At 43.5% G+C, this 21,672-nt stretch overlaps 1 protein-coding gene across 3 annotated transcripts; it reads left to right on the top strand.

Annotated features, from left to right (window-relative positions):
* Positions 1-225: 225 nt before the first annotated feature.
* On the top strand, positions 226-21,338 carry tnfaip8l3 (tumor necrosis factor, alpha-induced protein 8-like 3). Of its 3 annotated transcripts, XM_071528815.1 has the most exons (3): positions 11,680-11,716; positions 15,569-15,580; positions 19,633-21,338. In XM_071528815.1, exons 1-3 carry the CDS (start codon positions 11,680-11,682, stop codon positions 20,196-20,198), a joined length of 615 nt encoding a protein of 204 aa, XP_071384916.1. In that variant the 3' UTR covers positions 20,199-21,338. The 3 variants fall into 3 exon arrangements, with proteins under 3 accessions (XP_071384908.1, XP_071384900.1, XP_071384916.1); XM_071528807.1 differs by lacking the exons at positions 11,680-11,716; positions 15,569-15,580 and adding an exon at positions 226-599 and having other exon boundaries at positions 19,636-21,338; XM_071528799.1 differs by lacking the exons at positions 11,680-11,716; positions 15,569-15,580 and adding an exon at positions 226-599.
* The last annotated feature ends 334 nt before the right edge of the window (positions 21,339-21,672 follow it).

The raw sequence follows: 21,672 nt of genomic DNA, 5'->3' as shown, positions 1-21,672 counted from the left end.
AAAGAGAGAGAGGAGAGACTGCACTTACAGCATACAGAAAGAGGTAGAGAAAGAGTTTGAGTGGGGAGAGCGTGAAGAGGCTGAGTGTGACAGCACCGAATGGGAGAAGGAGGGGGAGGGACCGAGCAGCAGGGACAGGGAGGGAGAAACCGAGAGGGGGACGGACCGAGAGGGAGCGAGGGGAGGGAGCAATCAGAAACGGGGAAAGTAGATGAGAGGAAGAGGGAAAGAGGGAGACTGAGGGAGTCAGCGCAGCATTGGAGAGGAGAGAGAGGGAGGAAGAGAGAAAGAGAGCAAAAAGAAAAAGAGCAAAAAGGAGGACAGCTCAGCAAATAGCAGTCAGCCCAGTAGCATTCCTCTCGCAGCTGCAGTGATCCAGGCTGGGAGGGGAACTTTAGCTCCCCAGAAGAAAAAGAAAAAAAAAAAAAAAAGATTTGCTTTTTTTGGGGGGGGTAAAGAAATCAGAAGGCTCCCTGGAGAGGAAAGAGAACAAGAAGAAAGAGGAGAGCGAACCAGAGAGCTTCTGCAGCCTCAGTGTGTCCTGCAGGGGAAGATGGATTCAGACTCCGGAGAGCAGAGTGAGGGAGACCTCTCTCCAGGTAAGAATCATCAAGTCTCTCGCTCGCCCCCTTAAACGACAACCTCACTCATCTGCTCATGTGTTGAGGTAGTTAGACTTGGAGGAAGTAAATTTCGGCATCCCAAGACAGTTTATCCAGAAGGTTTATAGCTTCTTGTTGCAGATTTCCACATTTTCCAGCATTCTGAGCAGGTACACCCTCCGAAAAAATAATGTGCAGAGTTGAACCTTTTGTCGGCTGTACTTAGCAGAGGTAAAAGGTACAACTCTGTGCCTTTATTTCAGACTGTGTACAGTACTTACAATGATCAGCAGGTAGGCTGTCCTGAAGACGATTTTAGTGTCCAAACATCAAGAATCACATGATTTCCCACCAGTCTCCGAGGGGCTTTCACATGTCAGTTTATCCGATATCTGTAGTTGTTACTTGTGATGATTACCATTTCCAGGCGAACACACACCAAGTGTCAGACCCGCTGCTGTGAGCTCTCATGCATGTATACATTCAACCTTTGATGCCAGCGTGGTGACTGGCGGAGTCCCGCTGTGCGTGCGTCTGTAAGCCGGCTCACTGACTATCCGGAGCAGGCAAGCTCCGACACGTGCGGCCAGTTTGCTCATCAACACATCCAGCTGCAGGGGGAGCACAGCCTCCCTGGACGCTGAAATCTCCCCCTTAGATTGTCCATCTCACTACCAGGGAGCATGAAAATGTGTAGTAACGACAGTAGAAAGTAGTCTAAGCAGTGTGCGGTTGTGTTTTGGAAAGATTTCTACCCTTGTGTATTAAGATAGGTTTTATGGTGTTAGAGCACAGGGCAAAGATTTATTGCGATCATGAGATATAGCTCTGTAGAAGTTCAAAAACACTCACACACACACACACACACGGACATACACACATGCAAAAGCACACACACAAACACCAGCACTCCTAAAGGTTTACAGGCTCCAATTGTACATTTCCCAGCATTCTGAGAATGTCGTGAATTTAGTGAGCTGTGATCCTGGAGAAAATTCCAGCCCGGAGATGAAACAGCCTTCTGGAGAGATAACTTAGCGTTCAAACATCATGAATCAAAATGATTGTCCACGCGTCTCCAGGAGCCTCTCATAAAACAGCAGAGCATACTGCATACTGTAATACCTCTATGTCATCTAAAAATGGAAACCCTACCTCTTTCTGTTCTTTTTTTTTTTCAAATTGCTTCAGTTATTTTCTGTGTATTCTGAAGTTTTGACTGACTGTATCCTCTATGAGAGTACTATAGGTCTCTCAAATTGATTTCCGCCAGGCACAGATATATATTTTCCTTGTGTGCTATAGTCAGATCTATTGTAGATTTGATTACTATCGGTCGGTGCATGTTGTTGCCCCAGTTAGTGATCATGCAACACTGTAGATGGTCATGGGGATTGTACAGTGTGGTCATCTGCCTGTTGTTGTTTCTGTCACAGCATAACGCTTTGCATTTTCATGATGTTCTGTCGATCTCTGACCATCTGTCTGTCCATCTGGCCCATTGTCTGTCTGTCTTTTTGTTCATCTGCAAAAGGGCAAGGAACCCTGCTATACAAGCCAGACAGCGTTGCACACACCCTCAGTAAGTGACGAGATATCTCTATTATGTGCCGAACGCAGGTAGACAGCTCAAGGTTGTGCACATCCACCAGGACTCTCATACGAAGCCGTGGTTGGTGCGTTGTGGCCAGGCCAGTCTGTAGAGAAAGAGGCTTCATCCATTTTACATTCAATTCATGTGAAGTGTGTTTTTCAAAGACTGGGCCCAGACCCAGAAGTAGATCATGGAAAGATTTTGCTACAGACATTATGATCTAAAGCTTCCATCACTGTTATGTGGCCAAGTCTTTCTAATGTAAGATGAATTATCTACTGTAGGCTCGTTGGTTTTTTGGCCTAAAAACAATGTAATGTTGGCTTTAAAAGGTCACACAATGTCCTGCCAAAGCGAAAAGTATTTTGAAAACAGGTGTATTTTGAAAACGCTGCTGTACACAAACATGACCCTTATTCTTGGATATGAGGGATGTATGATTTCTCTACACATTTACAGTATGTATTCTTCTGTCAGAAAACTTCAACAGTGTAAATGTGTATTTTTTTCTGGGTGGCTTTGACCCTTCAACCTTCCCATCTGCCCATGAGCAGTTGGTGGATGTTGTTAGCAAGTTAGATCGACATCTTAGATTTGGCATTTAGTGTTATTTTGGTTGGCACAGGGGAGGATTACAGAACAGGCAAATTGAATACTGATAGCGGCAGAGCTCCCAACCCGAACATCTCTCTCTCTCTCTCTCTCTCTCTCTCTCTCTCTCTCTCTCTCTCTCTCTCTCTGTGGCATTTTAATCTTGTTTAGAGTCTGGGTGTAATACAGCTGGTAGCTGCGCCTTCACACTGAACAAACAAAAGGCCAGTAACAAACGCACTGCTAGTAACGTTGGCTGTTGTTGCTGAATAGTTAGAAAGAGACAGAGATAGGAAAGGGTGATGCTGAGAAAAAATGGGGACAATTTGAAAGTAAGATATTTCTGAATTCTCTTGAAGGAAAATTCCACCCTTGGATACTTTCACTGTTATTTATCACCAATTTGTGATGTTCAGTGCATTCCAGGAGTTATTTTGTGATGAAGTGTTAAAATTTACGTTTTACATTTTCCCTCAACCTGCCTCATCTACTTCTATTATAGTTAGTGATTTCCTGCATTTCCCAGAATGCCATTCAACAACCCCCATAGAACGGGCCTGAACCTGTTCCATTCAGCTCTGGGTTATACACGTAGGTGGAGAGAGCGATAGCAACAGCGAAACGAGAGATTTTCCGGTCAAGAAAAAGCAAGAGTCACGACCCTTACTCAAAAAGCAGCATGTCCTGTAGCTTCATTGCATTATGGAGAAATTGGTATCTGTATTTCTCCCTATATGATTGTTGAACGTCATTGTATAATGGTCCATAAAGAAGCCCTTGGTTTAATTCTGAGGGGCTGACACCAAAACCTTTTATATAGACATTTATATTTGATATTTTAGATAGCTGAACATCTAAGAAAAATATGGCACCAAACAATTAAGTAAACCTAGAAATGCAAGGCACATCACCAATAGGTGTTTTTAAACAGTGTTAAAGTGTTTTTTCCTTTAAAATTTATTTGTTTAGACATGAGGTTTTGATGTGACAGCCCTGATTTGGACTATATGGAGGGACGTGACAGAGAAAGCCTTAGAGGGAAATAGAGAGCAATGAGCCTGTCTTTTGTCCTTGGTGTGTTTCTGTTTCTGTGCTCCACTGACTTCTGTACACTCTCTTGAGTCTCATCACACACACCAGCTACGATGTGTGGAGCTCAGCTGTAACTACTGTATGACAGAGCCCCCTCCCATCATACACACACACCCACACACCCACATACATCCACCCACACACACACACACACACACACACACACACACATATTCCTTTTCATAATCATCCAACCAGCATACCATACCCATAACCACAAACACACATCACACCAATCCTGTCCTTCCAGTGGACGAGAGGAGAGGACCACACCTTATTATGAACCAAAGTAGCTGACCATTGACACACCTAGTCTGGTGGAGAAAGCCAATCCACAGCTCAACAGAAACTAGAGAGTAGCATGTTGCAAAACATCTACATCAAGTCTCCCCTAATCCATCAGTGTCAAATTCAGGATATTGAAATTGAGCGTTTAATTTGCAGATACTCCTGAATTCTAACTGTCAGATTTTTATATACACACTGTCAAAAGATAGTGAATAGCCAGTGCACTGTCTCAATTTGGCTGACTCAGCATGGCTATGCAAATCACTATAACACCACAACCCAATCTGCCATCTGCAGATCTATTTCCAGCCGTGTCTGTTTACTTCAAATTTCCTATGGAAAGCAGAATTGTCGAAAAGAGAAGCTGTTTGGCTGTTGTAATAACAGCTGTGAGATTCATAAGGACATGAGGGTTCATGTGGTTCTATTATAAACAAAACTAAGAGCCCGGCGCAGATGTTGTTTGATGACACAACTGATATCAGAGCTGATGACTGGTTAACGGAGCCAAAAGATCTTCTCTCCTCTTCGGCCAGGAGATCTTCTTCAATACTCTCACATCCACATACAAACAAGCTGAATGAATCGGATTGCCCGTGTTAACTGCCGCTAATCTACACTTTGGTAAGACTTTGCAAAGATGGAACCGCAGAAAAGTACACACTTCATTTCTCCGCCATTCACTACTCTGCATTAGACAGAAGAGAGCTGAGGCCGGCAGCACCCAGCAATCAGAGGAGAGCTTCTGCCTCATGACTGCCATGCTGGCAGACTGGCCACATGCTTTACACATGAGAGACTGGCATAGTGGGCCAGAGCTGCATACACACACACACATATACACACAGACACACAGACATACACACACTCAAATATGGTCCTACACTCTCCCAACACATGCATCCCTGATTTTTTTTTTCTCTCCCTTTAATCTGGCCTACAGATGGAGAGTGCTCACTGCACCCCAGCCCTCAACACACACACACACACACACACACACACACATACACACAAAAACTTATGCACACACACATACTGCCAGACACCAGGAGCTGGCTCTGGAAAATTGAAACATGAACTCAGAAAAAAAAAAATGGGAGTGTGAGGGAGGGAGTCCGTAAGTGGAAAAGACGACTCAGGAGAAAGTGATTTTTCCTCTAGCTGCAGCGAAAGATTCTGAGTCGTAAACACCCAAGTCCCTCACCGGTGTGTGTGTGTGTGTGTGTGTGTGTGTGTGTGTGTGTGTGTGTGCGTTTTCCTGTGTATGCTCATGCGAGAGTGTGTGTGCTGACTCAATGCCGAGGCATCCCATGGTGTTTGTGGGACAGTTCGAGACAGAATTGTTTCCCCACGGCTGAGCCATTACTGAAACATGGAATTAGACCACAGAGGCATTTTGACAAGGCCTCATAGACTCACACAGGAGGAGGAGATGGCTGTGGTTTCATTGCAGAGCCAACAGTAACTAGTGGCGCCTGGTGTGAGAGAGAGAGAGAGAGGCAAGCTGTTGGAGGGAGGGCAGTGTGTGGAGAGTTAGGGAGGTTCAGGAGCGTCATCTGTACTGCCTGCGCAGGTATCTGGAGCTGTGAATTCTGTACATACTAGCTGTGCTGCATATGTGTGTGAGTGTGTGTGTGTGTTTTTTGTATTTCTATCCTTATGATGCCCATGCATTTCCTCACAAGGATAGACAGATGAGGAAAATCTTCCAAAGTTAGGGCATTTTCTAACTTCTTTAAGAGGCCGGTTTAGGTTTAGGATTTAGGGTTTAGAGCTTGGTTTAGAATTATTAGATTACAATTAGATTATAATATTAGAATTAGGATTAGGTTGAGGTTAGGGTAAGTGTTTAGACTAGACATGCAGTGGAGAGGGTTAAGTTTTGGGTTACTGGTTAGGGCATGAATGTAGTCAATAATACCACATATACAAACGTGTGTGTGTGTGTGTTGTGTGTGTGTGTGTGAGTGTGTGTGTGTGTGCCTGTGTGTGTGTGAACCACAGTCATTTCCTGGTCATTAGTTAGCGGTGGTGTGGCAGCCAAGTAGGAGAGCAGCAGTCTAAGGCTTCACACTAAAATCTCCCATGCGCAGTAAAGACATTCAGGGCCAAAGCTCAAAGTGTTTCCAGTTTTACTACTCCATCCAGAGCAACAGAAACCTTTGACTGACACATATTTAGTGCTTAATAAGGACATTTTTATGACGTCACACCACAAATAAAGTGACAGTGTGAGCTTCTCTGTAAGTGATTCTGCTCTTAGCTCCCCGGAGCCTCACTTTTTACGTAAACTCGGTTAGAGTGGATGAACTAGTAAACAAACCAGGAGGCCAAAGTTATGGGGAAAGCTGGCAGGGCTGGGGATGATTGTGCATGTGAGTGTGTGTGTGTGTGTGTGTGTGTGCGTGCACGTGTGTGTGTCTCTTTGTAAATGATGCCACGGCATGCTGAGACTTGGCTGAGGTCTATGAGAGGAGCGAGTCACACACAGGCCGGAAAACATTTACTTCCTTGCCACTCACTCTCAACCCGGCGCGGATTGGAGAGAAGCGGACAGAAGGGGAAGAGATGGACAAAAAAGAAGAGAAGGGAGGCTGGAGAATCAAACACAAAGACGCACACTAAAGCCAAACCCTTAGTGCTGAGAGTGTGGAGCGAGAGAGAGAGAGAGAGAGAGTGAGAGTGGGAGTGAGAAGACTGTGCGTTGTGTGGGACCAGTGTCACTTTGCCTCGTATGTCTGATGTAAAGGGACCTTGACAGAAGCTAGACAAGTGAAATATGGAACCACGATGCCATATCTCTCTCTCACTCCGTCTTTCTCGCCCCCTCCCACCTCCTCCGTCCCTCTCTGCATCACTCCTCCACGCTCCTTTTTAAAGGAAATGACACATCTGCCGAGTTTCAGAATGGCTGGGGATATTTTTTTTTATTTTGCCTCTGCGCTCATTCAAAGCATTTCAAACAAACACTTGAGCCATCCTCTTTCTCTGTTTTCCACTTAACTCTCTTCGCTTGTATTAAGCTTGACTGAATGGTGTGAAATGAAAATGTACATATTGCCAGCTCTCTCTCTCTCTCTCTCTCTCTCTCTCTCTCTCTCTCTCTCTCTAAATAGCTTCATTTCAGATGGAAAAAGTTAAGGGAACTTTCTGTCTGGGTGCCAGGCCAGAGAAAGGAAAGGAAAGGAAAGGCAAGGAAAGGCCGAGCATTTTATACTCCTCTGTTTTTATTAGGTTCAGTCACACAGTCTGTCATTATAGTTCACATACACACACACACACACACACACACACACAGAGAAATGCTCAAGAGAACTGTCTGTCATTATAGTTTACATTTACAAGCAATCCAGTGAGATTATTACAGCAGCACTGCCATCTGTGCCAGAGCACAACACACAACAAAGTATTCAAACACACACAACCCTCACACACACACACACACTCACACACCTACACACACTGACCCACACACACATACACACACACAAATGAGCACGGTGACGCACACATACTCAAAACCAATATTCTATAAATGAAGTGGCACTGCCTTATGAATCATTTCTTAAAGTGGCAATTTAGGTAAATTAAGTGCTTTTTTAATTATTATTATTTTGGCGACATGTTTGGTGCTTAGTGCTCATTACTGTGATGTTTTTGCACACTTGTCAATCAAAGAGTATGGCCAGTCTATCTTTGTCTGTTGATGAAGTTTGACTTTCTGTAGGTGGCACTCTCTTCTTTGTTCAGTCATGGTGGCTATTGCTGCTCTACTTAACTAACAGTTTTTCTTCTATTTATTCCAAACTGCTGGAAACATAAAATGCATCACAGGATTTTTCCTAGGAAAGACCCAATACATCCATGGGAAAGGCCCACCAGACACCAGGTGTTTAGAAGAGCAAATGTAAAAGCTTTCATGAACTGCATCTTACATCAGTCATCAATAAAGAGTAGAAAAACAGACATTTATTTATATGAAAATGTTGCAGATACTTCTTTAAACCAACATCCATTATCAGAAATAGCACCGGTTTGTCAACTGATGAACGTGGCAGAGTATTTTTCCAGCGGGTCCCAGAGGAAGGAGGCAGAGTGGGGAGAAAGCCTCCAGCCAGTTCCCATGCCCAGCTAACCAGCTAACCGTGGCCCGGCTTTTTACTAGCCAAACAATGGCAGAAGTCAGCGACCCACAGCTGGTGAAGACATTAGCTTTACAGCGGAGGAGAGGTCAAAGGGCAGGCATCCCACAGGACCCTGCAGGCCTAACAGGATGTGTCCGATACCGCTCAGCCTCTGCACGCCAGCCAGTCCTTTGGTCCTCATGCAAAGTCTCATGTCCGTCCGAAGAGTGGACAAGGGCAGAGCTAAAGGTGGAGGTCAAAACACTGATGTCTCTCTCTCTCTCTCTCTCTCTCTCTCTCTCTCTCTCTCTCTCCGTCTCTGTGACAGGCTATCAGGCCAGTGGCACATTAATCAGTCAGACATCTCCTGCCACCGCCTCATTCCTCCTCATCTCCCCCAGTTCAGCTCTACAGGGACTTGGCCATTAAAATAAAGAGAAAGGGAGGGAGAGAGAGAGAGAGAGAGAGAGAGAGAGATGAGGAATGGACCATTAAATGAGGCTGTGCGGTGGCCAAAGGCAACCTGTTCTTGCATCCCTCCAGATTCAGAGAGGCTCCTAAGTGCTTTTCTCTGGATTGTTAGTCACAGTAAAGCCACTTAGCCCGGTCCCAGGACACACACACACACACACACTGCTGCCACTTCGAGTTCCAAACAATTTTGTATATTTGGCTTCTTCATTATGAGCGCAATAACATACATCAGTTTGCTCATCGGTTACCAAGAAAACTCCTCGCCGCTCCGTTTCTGCGATTGACATCCATTATGCATGTGCTGGTGATGCTGAGTCAAAGCCTGCTTTGCCCTCCGTGTCATGTTTCACAATTTTGACCATTACAGAGAGCGTCCTAAGGCATATTTAATTCTGTTGAATTTGCTGCATTTGCTGTGTGGTTTTCCTGGGACACCAGTGCAATCGCTTGCTATTCATCAGCCTCTAATCAGCATTAAATTCCCACAGCCTTCTAACACAACAGCCATGAAAGGAGGTGACTCATAGAAACAGACCTTTAACTAACCTTTTATTTTTTGCGACAGTAAAATGAATGTAGCACTTTATTAACATTGCATTTTTTAGTACGTGATAGACCCCCCCCCCCCCCCCCCCCCCCATTCCTCCACTTTCTCGGTTGTTTTTATGCACTTTACGTTGTTCATGTGACGTATCTTTTTCTTTGTTTCTCATTTGTTTCTGTATATTTTGTCTGCTGTGAGTATGTGCTTGTGTATTATGCCTTACTGCACCCAGGTTTCCCATTTGGGACAAATAAAATCATGAACTAGGCTAAATTAGAGACAGGTACCACCTGCATAACACATTAAGGACAGCAAAAGTCATGATGCCTATTTGTCTTGTCACAAGTGTTACACCAAGTGGATGTGTATGCATTTTTCAAGCCTTGGGGATCTGTGAGGAGAATGAATCTGTGTCTGCTGCAATTACACATTCTTCCAGTAAAGCATAACTAAGCTCTAGCCTAGGTGCTCCAGTTTTAGCCAAGGACACTATAAATGATCCACATCTACCAAAAGGGAATGAACTTTAAACCCTGGAACCTCAGTTAACACAAGTGAAGGTCATTAAGATGTTAAAAGAGAGTTATTTATTAACCAAAAAATGTCCGGATGCCTCTCCACATTGTGAGCAGCTGTTAATGACATGGTGAATGACCTCTTTGAGCACCAGAATACCCTTTGGAAACTGGCTCAGAGTCAGATTTTACATGTCATGAATAATGCACCTCACCGCACCACACTGTATCTCACTCTCTCTCTCTCTCTCTTTCTCCCCTTCTCTCTGCATGAGCCATATATCTCTCAATCTCAACTCCTCCCCAGATACCTTCATCCCTTTCGGGCACACACACACACTTACTCACAGACTCACACACACATGCATAGAAAGAAAGAGAGAGAGAGGGAGAGAGAGAGCAGGGGGCGGTATGTTTGAGTCATCTTCTGATTTGAGCAGTGGGAGTCAAAAATACCCCTGTGAGGAGCCATGCCAGGTCTAGAGCTAGGAGAGAGAGAGAGAGAGAGAGAGAGAGAGAGAGAGAGAGAGAGAGAGAGAGAGAGAGAGAGAGACGTGAAGCGACAAAGCCCGTCTTTATACCAGCGGCTGGGCAGCGTTCATGCAGCTCTTCTGCGTATGTAGGCCTACGTCTATGTGTGTATTTCTACGTGCACGGACGTATCTGCACATACAGTATGTCAGTATTTAGCCTATGTGTGTGTCTATGTACACTACCAGTCAAATGTTTGGGCACACTTGATTGAATGTACTATGTTTTTCATTATCTTTCATTGCATTAAGTCATAATCTTAAAGCCTTTTGATCTAAAGGCTTATGCTTAAATGCTTGAAAGTAGTTTTTTAGACAAATATAAATAGTGAAGTTGATGCCTATGTATGAATTTATTTCCTAAGCCTTTACCTTTCCATCAAGGCAAAGAATGACTACTTTAAAGAATCTAAAATATAAGATAGTTTTGATTTGTTTAAAAAAAAACATTGTCACTGCATAATTCCATTTGTGTTATTTCATAGTTTTGATGTCTTTACTATCATTCTAAAATGTGAAAAATAGTAAAAAATAAAGAAAAATGCGCATCCAAACTTTTGACTGATACTGAACATAGTTGGTCCACAAGTCAGAAGCCAGCAGCCCTGACAGTGACACATGAAAAATGTATACGTCTCTCCTCCAGCTACACTAATAAAGCTCCAGTACCAGCTGGCAGAACTCAGTGTCAAGCGCTCTCTGCCCCAGTCCGCTGGCCTCTTGCTAAACACAAACCCTGCAGGCTATTAAAACCCCTTTACTGCTGCTGAATGACCCGCTCCATTGTTTTCCTCCAGCCTTGTAAATGCAGTCGGAGAAACTCTGCTGGAGAACCAAAAGCAAAACAAAAAGGCTAAAGCAAAAGAAGTGGAAATCAAGCTGTCACTTTCTTGTTTAGTTGGTTTTTTTTCTCTGACATTTTCTTGGTATTGATACATTGTTGACTTTTTTTCTCTGTTTGTTCTGGTGTGCTTTGGGAAATGGCAATGCTGTGTGGTGTGGCAGATGGATGATGGACTGTATTAATGGTTTCAAAGGGTGTTAGACTCTTTCACTTCAGGGTATAGCATGTGAGATGTGTATGTAGCCACTGTAGGAGTCCCACTTTTTACTGCATGAACATAATGCAACAGGGAACTCACGCTGTACATCTGCCCTCTTCACAAAAGGAAAATATCTGAAAAGATTGTCTGGAAAAGTGTTGTCGTTTCAGCATTTAAACAGTACAAAGAATGACCTGGCAACCACTCATTTCAGATAAGCAAGTACTGGCTATACAGTTATACAATACTTTATACAGCATGTGAACAGAAAATAGGTTGCAGATGGACAGTGACTGTACGATGGGAGATTTGGCCGACGGTTTCCACTGCAAGCTGCTGTAAGGAAGCTTTGCAGTAGCTCAGTGTTTGGCTTATCACTCACCAAAAACACTCTTAACCTCTCCTACCTTTCTGCATCTCTGAGCCAGGCTGTCCGTCAACAGGACAGCCGTTTGTCCGTTTCCTGGCTGCTGTTTGCACTAATAATGTTTAGGGGCAGGAGAACTGACAGGTGCTAAGCAGGCCACAGTATAGTAAATACAGGTTTGTTTTTTTTGTTTTGTTTTTTTGGTTGGATATACTCTGTATAGATAGAAATAAGCGCACACATATGCACACACACAGAGATGAAGTTTATCCAGATGAACAAACCCATCATCAGTGAATCAGTGAGATGGGCTCTGTGACCTTTACACAGTCACGCTAGGCTACTGTCCAAGCCCACTGATGATGGGAGTGTGTGAATGTGTGTGTGTGAGTGTGTGTGTGTGTGCGTGTGCGTGTGTGTGTAGGTGTGTGTGAGCATGTCTTTGCCCCTGTGCGTGCATGCACCTGTGTCTGTCAGTACAGAGAGAGAGGGTGACCTGGTTTGGTCCAATACTAAACATGAGTATGTTGTCATTAGCAACTCCAAATAGGGAAGCGGTGATCAAGGAGTGTGTGTGTGTGTGTGTGCATGTGTGTGTGTGTGTGTGTGTGTGTGTGTGTGTGTTCTCCAGATACCTGATATGGCCATGAGCTTGTGCGTAAGCAGAGACGTCTGCTCTGTCTAGAAGCTCTGAACGGTTCAGAGCAAAAACATCATGATGACATTATTATTAGGAAGCAGCAAATGACTCTCAGCCAAATTAACTCAGAATAGAAAATAAATCTGAATAACCAAAAGAAAATAAGGTTACAGCCCGGGGCTTCAGGTACATTGGTCACAGGGATATTATAGTTTGGGATTTTTCATTAGTTTTTATTTGTATATAGTTTTCCATTTTTATTTCAATTTCAGCTGAGTTTTAGTTATTTGGTCATTGTGGCTTTGTTTTTTTTAAGTTTAGAATTTATTTTTACAAGTATTTAGTTTAGTAAGTATTTTTGGAAGGGATGGTATGTTTTAAAGGTATGATGATACAAGTTCAGAACAGGTATTTTGTGTATGCATGCAACAGGTATTGTGTAATACAAGCAATAAATCCAATTTCTTTTTTTTACATTTTTCAATATATCCTCAACTAACTAAAAGTTGGGACCAATTCTATTTTTTTACCCTGCACATAAAAAAAAGACAAAAACGAATATGTACTGAATGTTTTATTTTATTTTAGTTCTTTTAGTAGAGTTTTTTGCGATGTATTTTAGCACCTAGCTTTCACCTTAGTTTTAGTTATAATAATAATCTTGATCAGTTCCACTGACAGTGAGGCATGTTGTGTTCATGTGTGTGTATGTTGTTCTGCTGCCATCATGGACCAGCAGCAGTGGATAATGAGTGGAAACACACACATTACAGCACAGACTGTACACATATACACATGATAGACACCTGCACTTCCTATAGACTTGCTATAGAAAACCGGCGTCCTAACCCTAACCCTACACACAACCAACCTAACCCTATGGCTAAACAAGTTGGCTAACTTATTAACATGTAAAAGACTTAAGTTTGAGCCCTACCAGGGAAAAGGGTCCCTGCACGGAATACATTGTGGTTGACACTTCTGTTTTCACGTTTGCAATGGTTCAAATCTTATCCTAACCCAAAATCTGTATAATGAACCCGACTGCTAGTTCTAACAGCTTAACCAGGTACAAGTAACATACACACACTAAAAATCAGAATAGAAACATCAGAATGATTTAGTTATCCCTTTTATTATCACTATACATCTTTACATATTAGATCAATAATTGTTATTGCAATGTGCTGACAACACTTTTTTTTATATAGTTGACATGAGATCAAGAAGACACACACACACACAAAACACGCAAATGCACATGCATACACTGGCATGCACATGGATACACACACACTGAAGCACATGCTGTGGAGAGTGCCACTAGCTCACACATAAAACCCCACTAAAATATACACACAGACACACACATGCAATTGCATATATGCACACTGTCTCACACACGTGAGCATGAAAGCATGCACACACACACACACACACACACACACACATACACACACACTCACACACAGTTGCTCCTCCAGCCTGACGTGTGTGTCCAGCAGTCTTCCGGCTGATAAGCCCACAAGTGCCTCCAGCGTTGACTCAGTAAAGGCCAGTCAGTCTAGTTAGTGTTAGCTGCTGGTGCTGCTAATGGCTCATTCCTCTGGTTGCTTTGGAACGGGACCAAAACAAGCCTCAGGTCCCGTCTCCCTGCCCCGCTCCCCGGCACACTGCAGGAAATGTGCTTCTTAACAAGTCAGTTCATCTAGTATCGAGCTTTAAAATCTTATTTTTCTTAAAACAAGTGAAAAATGAGCCAATGGGGTGAGATCATTTTATCTTATTTCCTGTGCAAGTGAACTTGTTTCAAGAATTGTCTTGAATCAATTTTCCTGCCTTTCCTGCCAACTTATCCCACCTTCTGTCCAAGGTATTGGCACTTGATTATCGAAAATTCCTCAAACAGGTGAAACTGATTTGGAAAGGAATGGAATTTGGCATAATTTTTCACAGATGAGATTTAAGAAAAATAAGATTTTAAGACTGAGGAGTAGACTTGGAACATGGCTCTATCTGACTTTTTGATTTTATAATCAAAATTGAGTTATCCACATATTCATGATCTTTGGATGTCACTTTATGCTTGTGTGGTGTTATTTGTATTTTTTTTAAGAACTTTTTGGGGTTAAATGTTTTAAAAGATAGACAGTACATAACAGTTTTGCCAGCTGGGATGTCAAATCTTTGATGCTCAGTATCTCAGAACTGCACTCCACCCAGATGCAACCTTATAATTACAGGCTCACAGAATATGAGGCTGAGTGAGTTTGTTGAGATGGACATTTTTTGCAGTGCGCTACCTACTGCTACTGCTACCAGTTGGCCGGGCTCCATGTTTTCCACTCTGGATGTATGTTCTGATGCAGCGCAGCAGAAACTGTTGACTCAGCGCTCTAAAAACATCAGGCGGAACAGAGGGAGACTGTCTAGTCAACAGCCACGGCTGGAGAGCGGCGAGCACCTTACTAATCCTGATGTTAAAAGTAAACTCCACAAACTCCCAAAACACTCTTATGTAACCGCTCTGATGGGCCGATGGTGTATGAATTGAGAAATTAAATGAGAATTCTGCTTGTGTTTGTTTCAGCTACTTATTCCCAGGTGTTATATGAGAAAAAATAAGTTAATTTTGTGAACATTTTACCCTTGACAATGAGTGATGCAGAGAAAATAATGAGTAGGTAAGAGAGAAATAACAGAGAATATAGACAGTTTTCCAGCCATCTCTCCCTTGACAGCTTGTACTCTTCTCTAACTTATTCTGACACTGTGGCTCATCCATGTCACTCATCTCAGTCACCGGGTGACAGGCTACAGAGGGTGTGTGTGTGTGTGTGTGTGTGTTTGTGTGTGAGCTTGGACGTCTCAATGTGGACACGCGTAATCATCTACCCTCACTTACTGTATGTGCTAAAATCTCGGACCAGACTCTGAATCACCCACCTCCCTCCCCAGCACTCTGACTCACACCTCGCACAGCCTCACATCCGTTCCTCACAGTAATTTTCTTTTTTACCCACACTCCTTCATTTTCGCTCGCGTTCCTCGCCGTTCTGGGATGAGAAGAGAGGCTCGAAACAGGGGTCAAGGCAAGCGAATCGATGGCCACCTGCCGACGCGCAGGAACAGGCCTTGGGCTGCATGGTGGGGGGGCGGCAGAGGGATAATTAGTCGTGTTTTTTGTTCGGTGCTAAAAAAAGAAAAGGTCAAGCTGGGCTCTTTTATGGCGACGGTAATCAGAGACCAATCTTGGTTATGTAATGACACAGAAGAGAAAAGATTGCGCTCATTTCTAAGTAGACTAGTCACACATGGTGGTATGATTCGAATCCATAGCGTACTTGCCCATCGGTGTCACAAGGCAGCCTTTATGGAGCGAGCATCACCTTTATCAGCCTGCCAGGGTCTCACAAATCCATCTAGTAGGGATTCTGAATATCAGAGGCCCACTGGAACAAAGAGCTGCTTCAGAGAAACAGGAAATGACAGCGACAAAGAGAGCCTGTTGATGAGAGCTACAGAGCTGTCTAATGAAAACCGCAGTTAAATATCCTGGTGTCGCTATTCAAACATCATGCAAATTACTGTATTGGTTCACAGCCTATGTGTGTGGTGTCAACGTATCCATTCAGCAGGCCACACTTTCCATTTGTATACCATTAGTTTTGCATTGTTGGTGCTGTGCGGTTTCTGAACTGCTCAGACTGGAGGGTCAGGCCATCCTGTTGGCTTATTGTTGTTCAGATTGAAATCGTTGAGTGTGGAAATGAGATGTTGGTGGCTATATGTTAGTTGTGGTCTTGTGCGTTGTAGGTGAGTGTAGGCTTGCTGGGTGATGAGACAAGGGTGCATGGCATGTGAGGACTTTGATAAGACTTTAAAGTGATGCTGAACCTTGGTAGTACCTTGGGTTGTGTAGCTTCCTGGATATTATCTAGCCCCAAAATCACCGATTCTCTGTTATCTGTTGCTCCGTGGCTCCATGAGAGGCAATGAAGAGGCGATGGAGAATTTTTCCTTTTTTTTCTCTCTCCAATCACTGTTCACTTGATCAAACTGAAAGGTTAATAAACATAAAGAAAGCAATTATCTTAATCGCAAGTGAGCAACAGGGCTAGTTTTTTTTTATATATTGTCAGAATCTGCTTTGTTCGCATTTGTGCTAGAAGTGTGATTTTGAGAACTGTTCCTCCATATAATGGCTGCGAATGGAGAGAGAAAAAAATGTAACTCTCCAATCGTCTCTACCGAAACAACTGATTACAGAGAATCACCAATTTTGGGGTTGTATCATGGCCAGGAAGCTACACAACCCAACATCTCTTTAATTGAATAGTCAACTAACTATCAGGTGACAAAAAGTAGATGTTTAATAAAGTCTCACTTGCCTATTTGGTGCATCTCCACAGACTATGTAACCCTAACCCTAAATCCAGACTTAGCCTGATCCTATTTCTTATATTAACCCTAACCCTAAGAGTACCCCTAGTCCAGACACTGAATATCTATAAATGACTTTTCTTACATTTATGAGTATCACTTGAAACTCAATAGACTTTTTTGTGAAACATTATAGTCCCTTGATAGGAATTTGAGTATCAACATTGGTGTATTCAACTAAAGCGTGACCATTTAGTTTTAATCCTTGTAGAGGTGTGATGAAGGAACCGACTTCATAGCCCTGTCACCCACACGCTCTTTCTTCTAACATGCGAACTAGTTTTGTGCGTAGGCGCTCAACCTGGCTGAACAGTACAAAGGATAGGTACATCAGATCCTACGTGTTGGCAAATGACTGTGGACAAAGACATTTGCCTTGTTAGCTTTTAAATGTTATGGTCGGCTAATTGTATGTACATGAAATGCCACTTTGTTTCAGACCAACACATGAAATGTCACGCCTGTACATTCACACGAAATGTCAGGTTTGTAAGAGCAAGGATAGGGTTTCTCCTAGTTTCTCTACAGCATTCAGCCTTTTACATGTTAAAATAACACACACACATACACAGAGAGACACACCCACACACACACAAAGAAAAGAGGCACACTGTTGAAGTGATATGGCAATAGTGTGGATTCTGCATGGTCACATAGCTGTCTGTTTTAATAAAATTATAATGACAACAAAGCAGGTGTTCCTCTTTTGATTTTAGACTCATCGCCTGCTGTCCAGAGCTGAGCCCACTGGGCATTGACCCCCCCCCCCCCCCCCCCCCCCTTCTCTCTCTGCCCCCCCCCCCCCCCCCCCCCCCCCTCTCTCTCTCTGCCCCCCCCCCCCCCCCCTCTCCCTCTCTCTCTCTGTGGATGTGCATGTGGAGGAGGAAGAGGCTGACGATGTGCCCAGGGAACAAGGAAAAAAGTGAAGCCCTTTTTCCTTGGCTTTAATCATAATAGGAGTTATCATGGTGTGTAATTTGTAGCTGGGTGGCACCTAAATAAAACCCCTTTCTATCCTCCCACTCCTCACATTCACACCGACACACGCTAGCCTGCTGGCATCGCTGAGGATGAAGACACAGGCGGTCTTTGATGTTCTCCTCTATGATAAATGGCGACAGCGCTCGCACAGTGGGACACGGCCTAACAGGATGATAAATCTGGACATGTGGAGGAGATACACTAAGCAGAGTGGTCCTTATCGTTGTTCAATCACACCGAGGCAGCTGTTTGATGTTAGCCAGAGCAGATAGTCATTCCTCTGGCAGCTCGGCCCACCGCACCGCTGCCAGCTCCAGGAAGGACGCCGCCCTGCTGTAGAATGTGGCTTTTCATCTGCTCAAAAATGGTTTTCCTTAGCCTTCTCTCATTTAGAACATAATTCTCCTTTGAGTTACTTTTCAATCTATAATTCAACTTAGAGTAAAACATCAGCTTTTTGACAGATAAGCTCTTTAATCGACTTCATTTCTGTGTATCCAGTTTTGATTTAGCTATGGTGCAGAATAACAAACTGAATCATCCAAAGCTTCTTTGGATCATTTCAAAAACACTGTAGCTCACTATTTACAGAACACAGAGAGAACTGCTACCAATCTTCTTGTTGCACAACAGTAAGTTCATCAAAGAGCCTATTGCTGGAAAAAAAAAATTGGTCTATTCCTTTAAATAACCACCAAAATCCAAAACTTAGGAGTGGACTTTTTTTTTTCATTTTCAATTACAGAGTTCTATACAAGGACACACGTCATGAGTTTTAATGTGTTTGGATTGGACTGTTTTAATATAAAGGGTGTGCTTATAGTTGTAATGTCTATGAGAGGAGGAGAAAAATGGACCACTGTTTTCTATTACAATGGGTTTGCCCATCTGTAAATAAGCTGTTTCAAGAATATAAATATACTCAGAATTTACAGGCTGTGATCCAAGACAGTATTATATGAAAAGTTCTATTCTAAAACTGTTATACATATATTTTGGAACAAATAATTACCTGAGCTTTATCATTCAGTATCTCTTAAATGTAGAAGATCCCATCTGTTTGTAAGTGTTCAGTTACCTGCTGTAAAAAGTATCATTAAATTGTGGATATCTCATTTTTGGAAGAAAACTCTTCCTATTAAAGGGCAACTTCGCACATTGGCGGCCCCAAATGGCAGTGACAGTTTGAACTTTAATACCCAGAAATCATGTAACGTGATTCACGTCAGTAAACTGCACACAGCTCGCTCATGTTTACCAACCTGGATGGTCTGTAAACACTTTATACCAAAAGATGCCAAAGGGACAAGAGAGGCAAAATATCTAATGTTGGTGATTCCAGCTTTATCTGGACAGAGCGCTCGTTCACTGCAGTTTAGGAGAAAGTTTATGTTTCACTCTCAGTGTATACATACCTGACACTAGAATTTAATCTGGACAAATAAGGCAAATCTACATAGTTTCAATCAAGGGGGGATGGGACACTCTGTTGCAATCCCACAGATTTAGGATCATACTTAGTGTATTTTTACATTTAAATCTTGCCTAGTGCAGCTTTAGCATATTAAAAAATATTATGTTTAGGCCTACATGACAAGTGATTCTGCATAAGTTGTATTAAAGTATCAGTGCATGACAAGCTGTTACTTCAGGAGGTTGAGGTCTCCTTTTTCTTCTGTTGACTTGGTCTTGAATCCCTTTGAAAGGATAAACACACACAGAGGAATTTTGATTAACCCCAACCCCTCTCTCTCTCTCTCTCTCCCTCCCTCTCTCTCTCTCTCTTTCTTACTCTCTCTCTCAGCAGGCCAGGAGAGCTTCAACTCGCGCTCCCTGGCCCTGCAGGCCCAGAAGAAGATCCTGAGTAAGATGGCGACCATGGTGGTGGCCAACATGCTGACGGACGACACCAGCAGCGAGATCCTGGACGAGCTCTACAAGGCCAGCCGCGAGTTCACCAAGAGCAAGAAGGAGGCCCACAAGATCGTCAAGGACGTCATCAAGATCGCCCTGAAGATCGGCATCCTCTACCGCAACCACCAGTTCAGCCCCGACGAGCTGGACACGGTGGAGCGCTTCAAGAAGAAGATGAACCAGGCGGCCATGACGGCGGTCAGTTTCTACGAGGTGGAGTACACCTTTGACAGGAATATTCTGTCGGAGCTGCTGCTGGAGTGCAGGGACCTGCTTCACGCCCTGGTCGAGCAGCACCTGACCGCACGCTCGCACGCGCGGATCGACCACGTCTTCAACCATTTTGCCCACGGCGAGTTCCTGGCGGAGCTGTACGGGGACGGAGAGGAGTACAGACTCTCTCTGAGGAAGATTTGCCACGGCATCAACAAACTGCTGGACGAAGGAACGCTTTAACCTTTCGCGTCTGACCCCTTTCACCTCTAGCTCAGCTCCCCCCCATCCTCTTCTTGGCCTTTACCCTTGTTGCTCTCTCCTGCCTCCTTGTGTTTCTTTTTCATCCACGTTGCTCACCACCCCTCGCCATTCGCATCCTTTCCCTTCTTTTTGCTCCCGTCTTCCTATTTCTTCTGCATCCATTTCCATGGAGCTGGTTGCATCGTCCTGCTGCCGTGGTTCGATGAGGGGATTTTAGACTCTCTTCCCACTCAGCGGATCATTGCTGCGCACTGGGACAGCCTGAATCACGTCACATCATTATGCATTATAGCATTCCAAGCCTTTCCCTTTGTGTACAAATGTATACTGTACCAATGGCCAAAAAAGCATAGGGATATTTGGACATGGAAGATAATCAGTAGTGTTTTTCTCAATCTGCAGAGCCAATTTCTGTGATTTCCAGTCAGTTATTTCAATATTTTCAGAGCATGAAGCTTAAGGGTTGAATTACATGAACATGCTGTAATGTACTTTTCTCCCTTACTTTCGCCTAAAGTGAGTGTCATAATGTCATGCAAATGCAGTGTTTATGAGCAGACCATAACCAATCAAAGTCTACAGTCACAATTTCCTGCCAAATGTATAAATGTATGGTCTTTCTGCACTGTCGAATGCCTTTATGACAACTCTTTCCTTGGTGTTGTGGGTTCCAAATAACTCTAAATTTTACCTTTGCACGGTACCACAGATGAAGTATGGTTTAGTACAGTTCCTTAAAGCCATACCAGGGACATTTCTGTCACTACAAGACGAACTACGGTGATTCTAGAAATATTTTACATTTACAACGGCAGCTCCTTTGAATTACAGCTGCAGTAAAAATCCAGCATAAACAGTGTGTCCTCTGGATTGGCCTTGAAGGGCTTGGCAGTATGTGTGTGCGTTTCCGTGTGTGTGTGTGTGTCTCTCTCTCTCTCTCTCTCTCTCTCTCTCTCTCTCTTTCTTTCTCTCTCTCTCCCTGTGCGTGTGTGTGTGTGTGTGCGGTGCACATATGTGTTTGTATGGGATCCGCTTGAACCACGTGTTTGTACATAAGACCAACTCTGACACAGTGTGTGTGTGTATTATGTGTCTGTGTCTATCTTCTCTACAAGGGTGTAACACTTGTCTTTTATTAAAGATTCCTTGTAAACAGATCTCAGTATTTCTTTGGCAATTCTTTTGGTGGTAAAAGATCCAACTGGAGGACAATTTCAGGAAGGACAAACTGCATCCTTCTTGCTGGCAGCCATCGTTACAATTTTCTGTCATGTTAGATTTTGTGTTTTTGGGGAAAATGTGAAGGGAAGCAACTGTTTTCCTGCCTTTTACTGTTACCTGCCTTTCCCCTGGTCAAATCTGAACAAATCATCTACCAACTTTGACCTAGAATTACTTCTAGAATGGGCGTTCAGATTCATCGAGATATTGTAATAATTAAAGACACTGTCCC

The sequence above is a fragment of the Centroberyx affinis genome, unplaced genomic scaffold (genome assembly GCF_046629955.1).
Source record: "Centroberyx affinis isolate AG114_WGS23_722 - 3 ecotype Tasmania unplaced genomic scaffold, CSIRO-AGI_Caff_v1 ptg000122l_1, whole genome shotgun sequence".
Classification (NCBI taxonomy): Eukaryota; Metazoa; Chordata; class Actinopteri; order Beryciformes; family Berycidae; genus Centroberyx; species Centroberyx affinis.
The sequence above is the reverse complement of the archived record's forward strand: the minus strand, read 5'-3'. Positions and strand labels throughout refer to the sequence as shown.

Coding starts and splice junctions, on each gene's coding strand:
- tnfaip8l3 (XM_071528815.1), top strand. CDS start 11,680: ATGGACAGTGACTGTACGATGGGAGATTTGGCCGACG.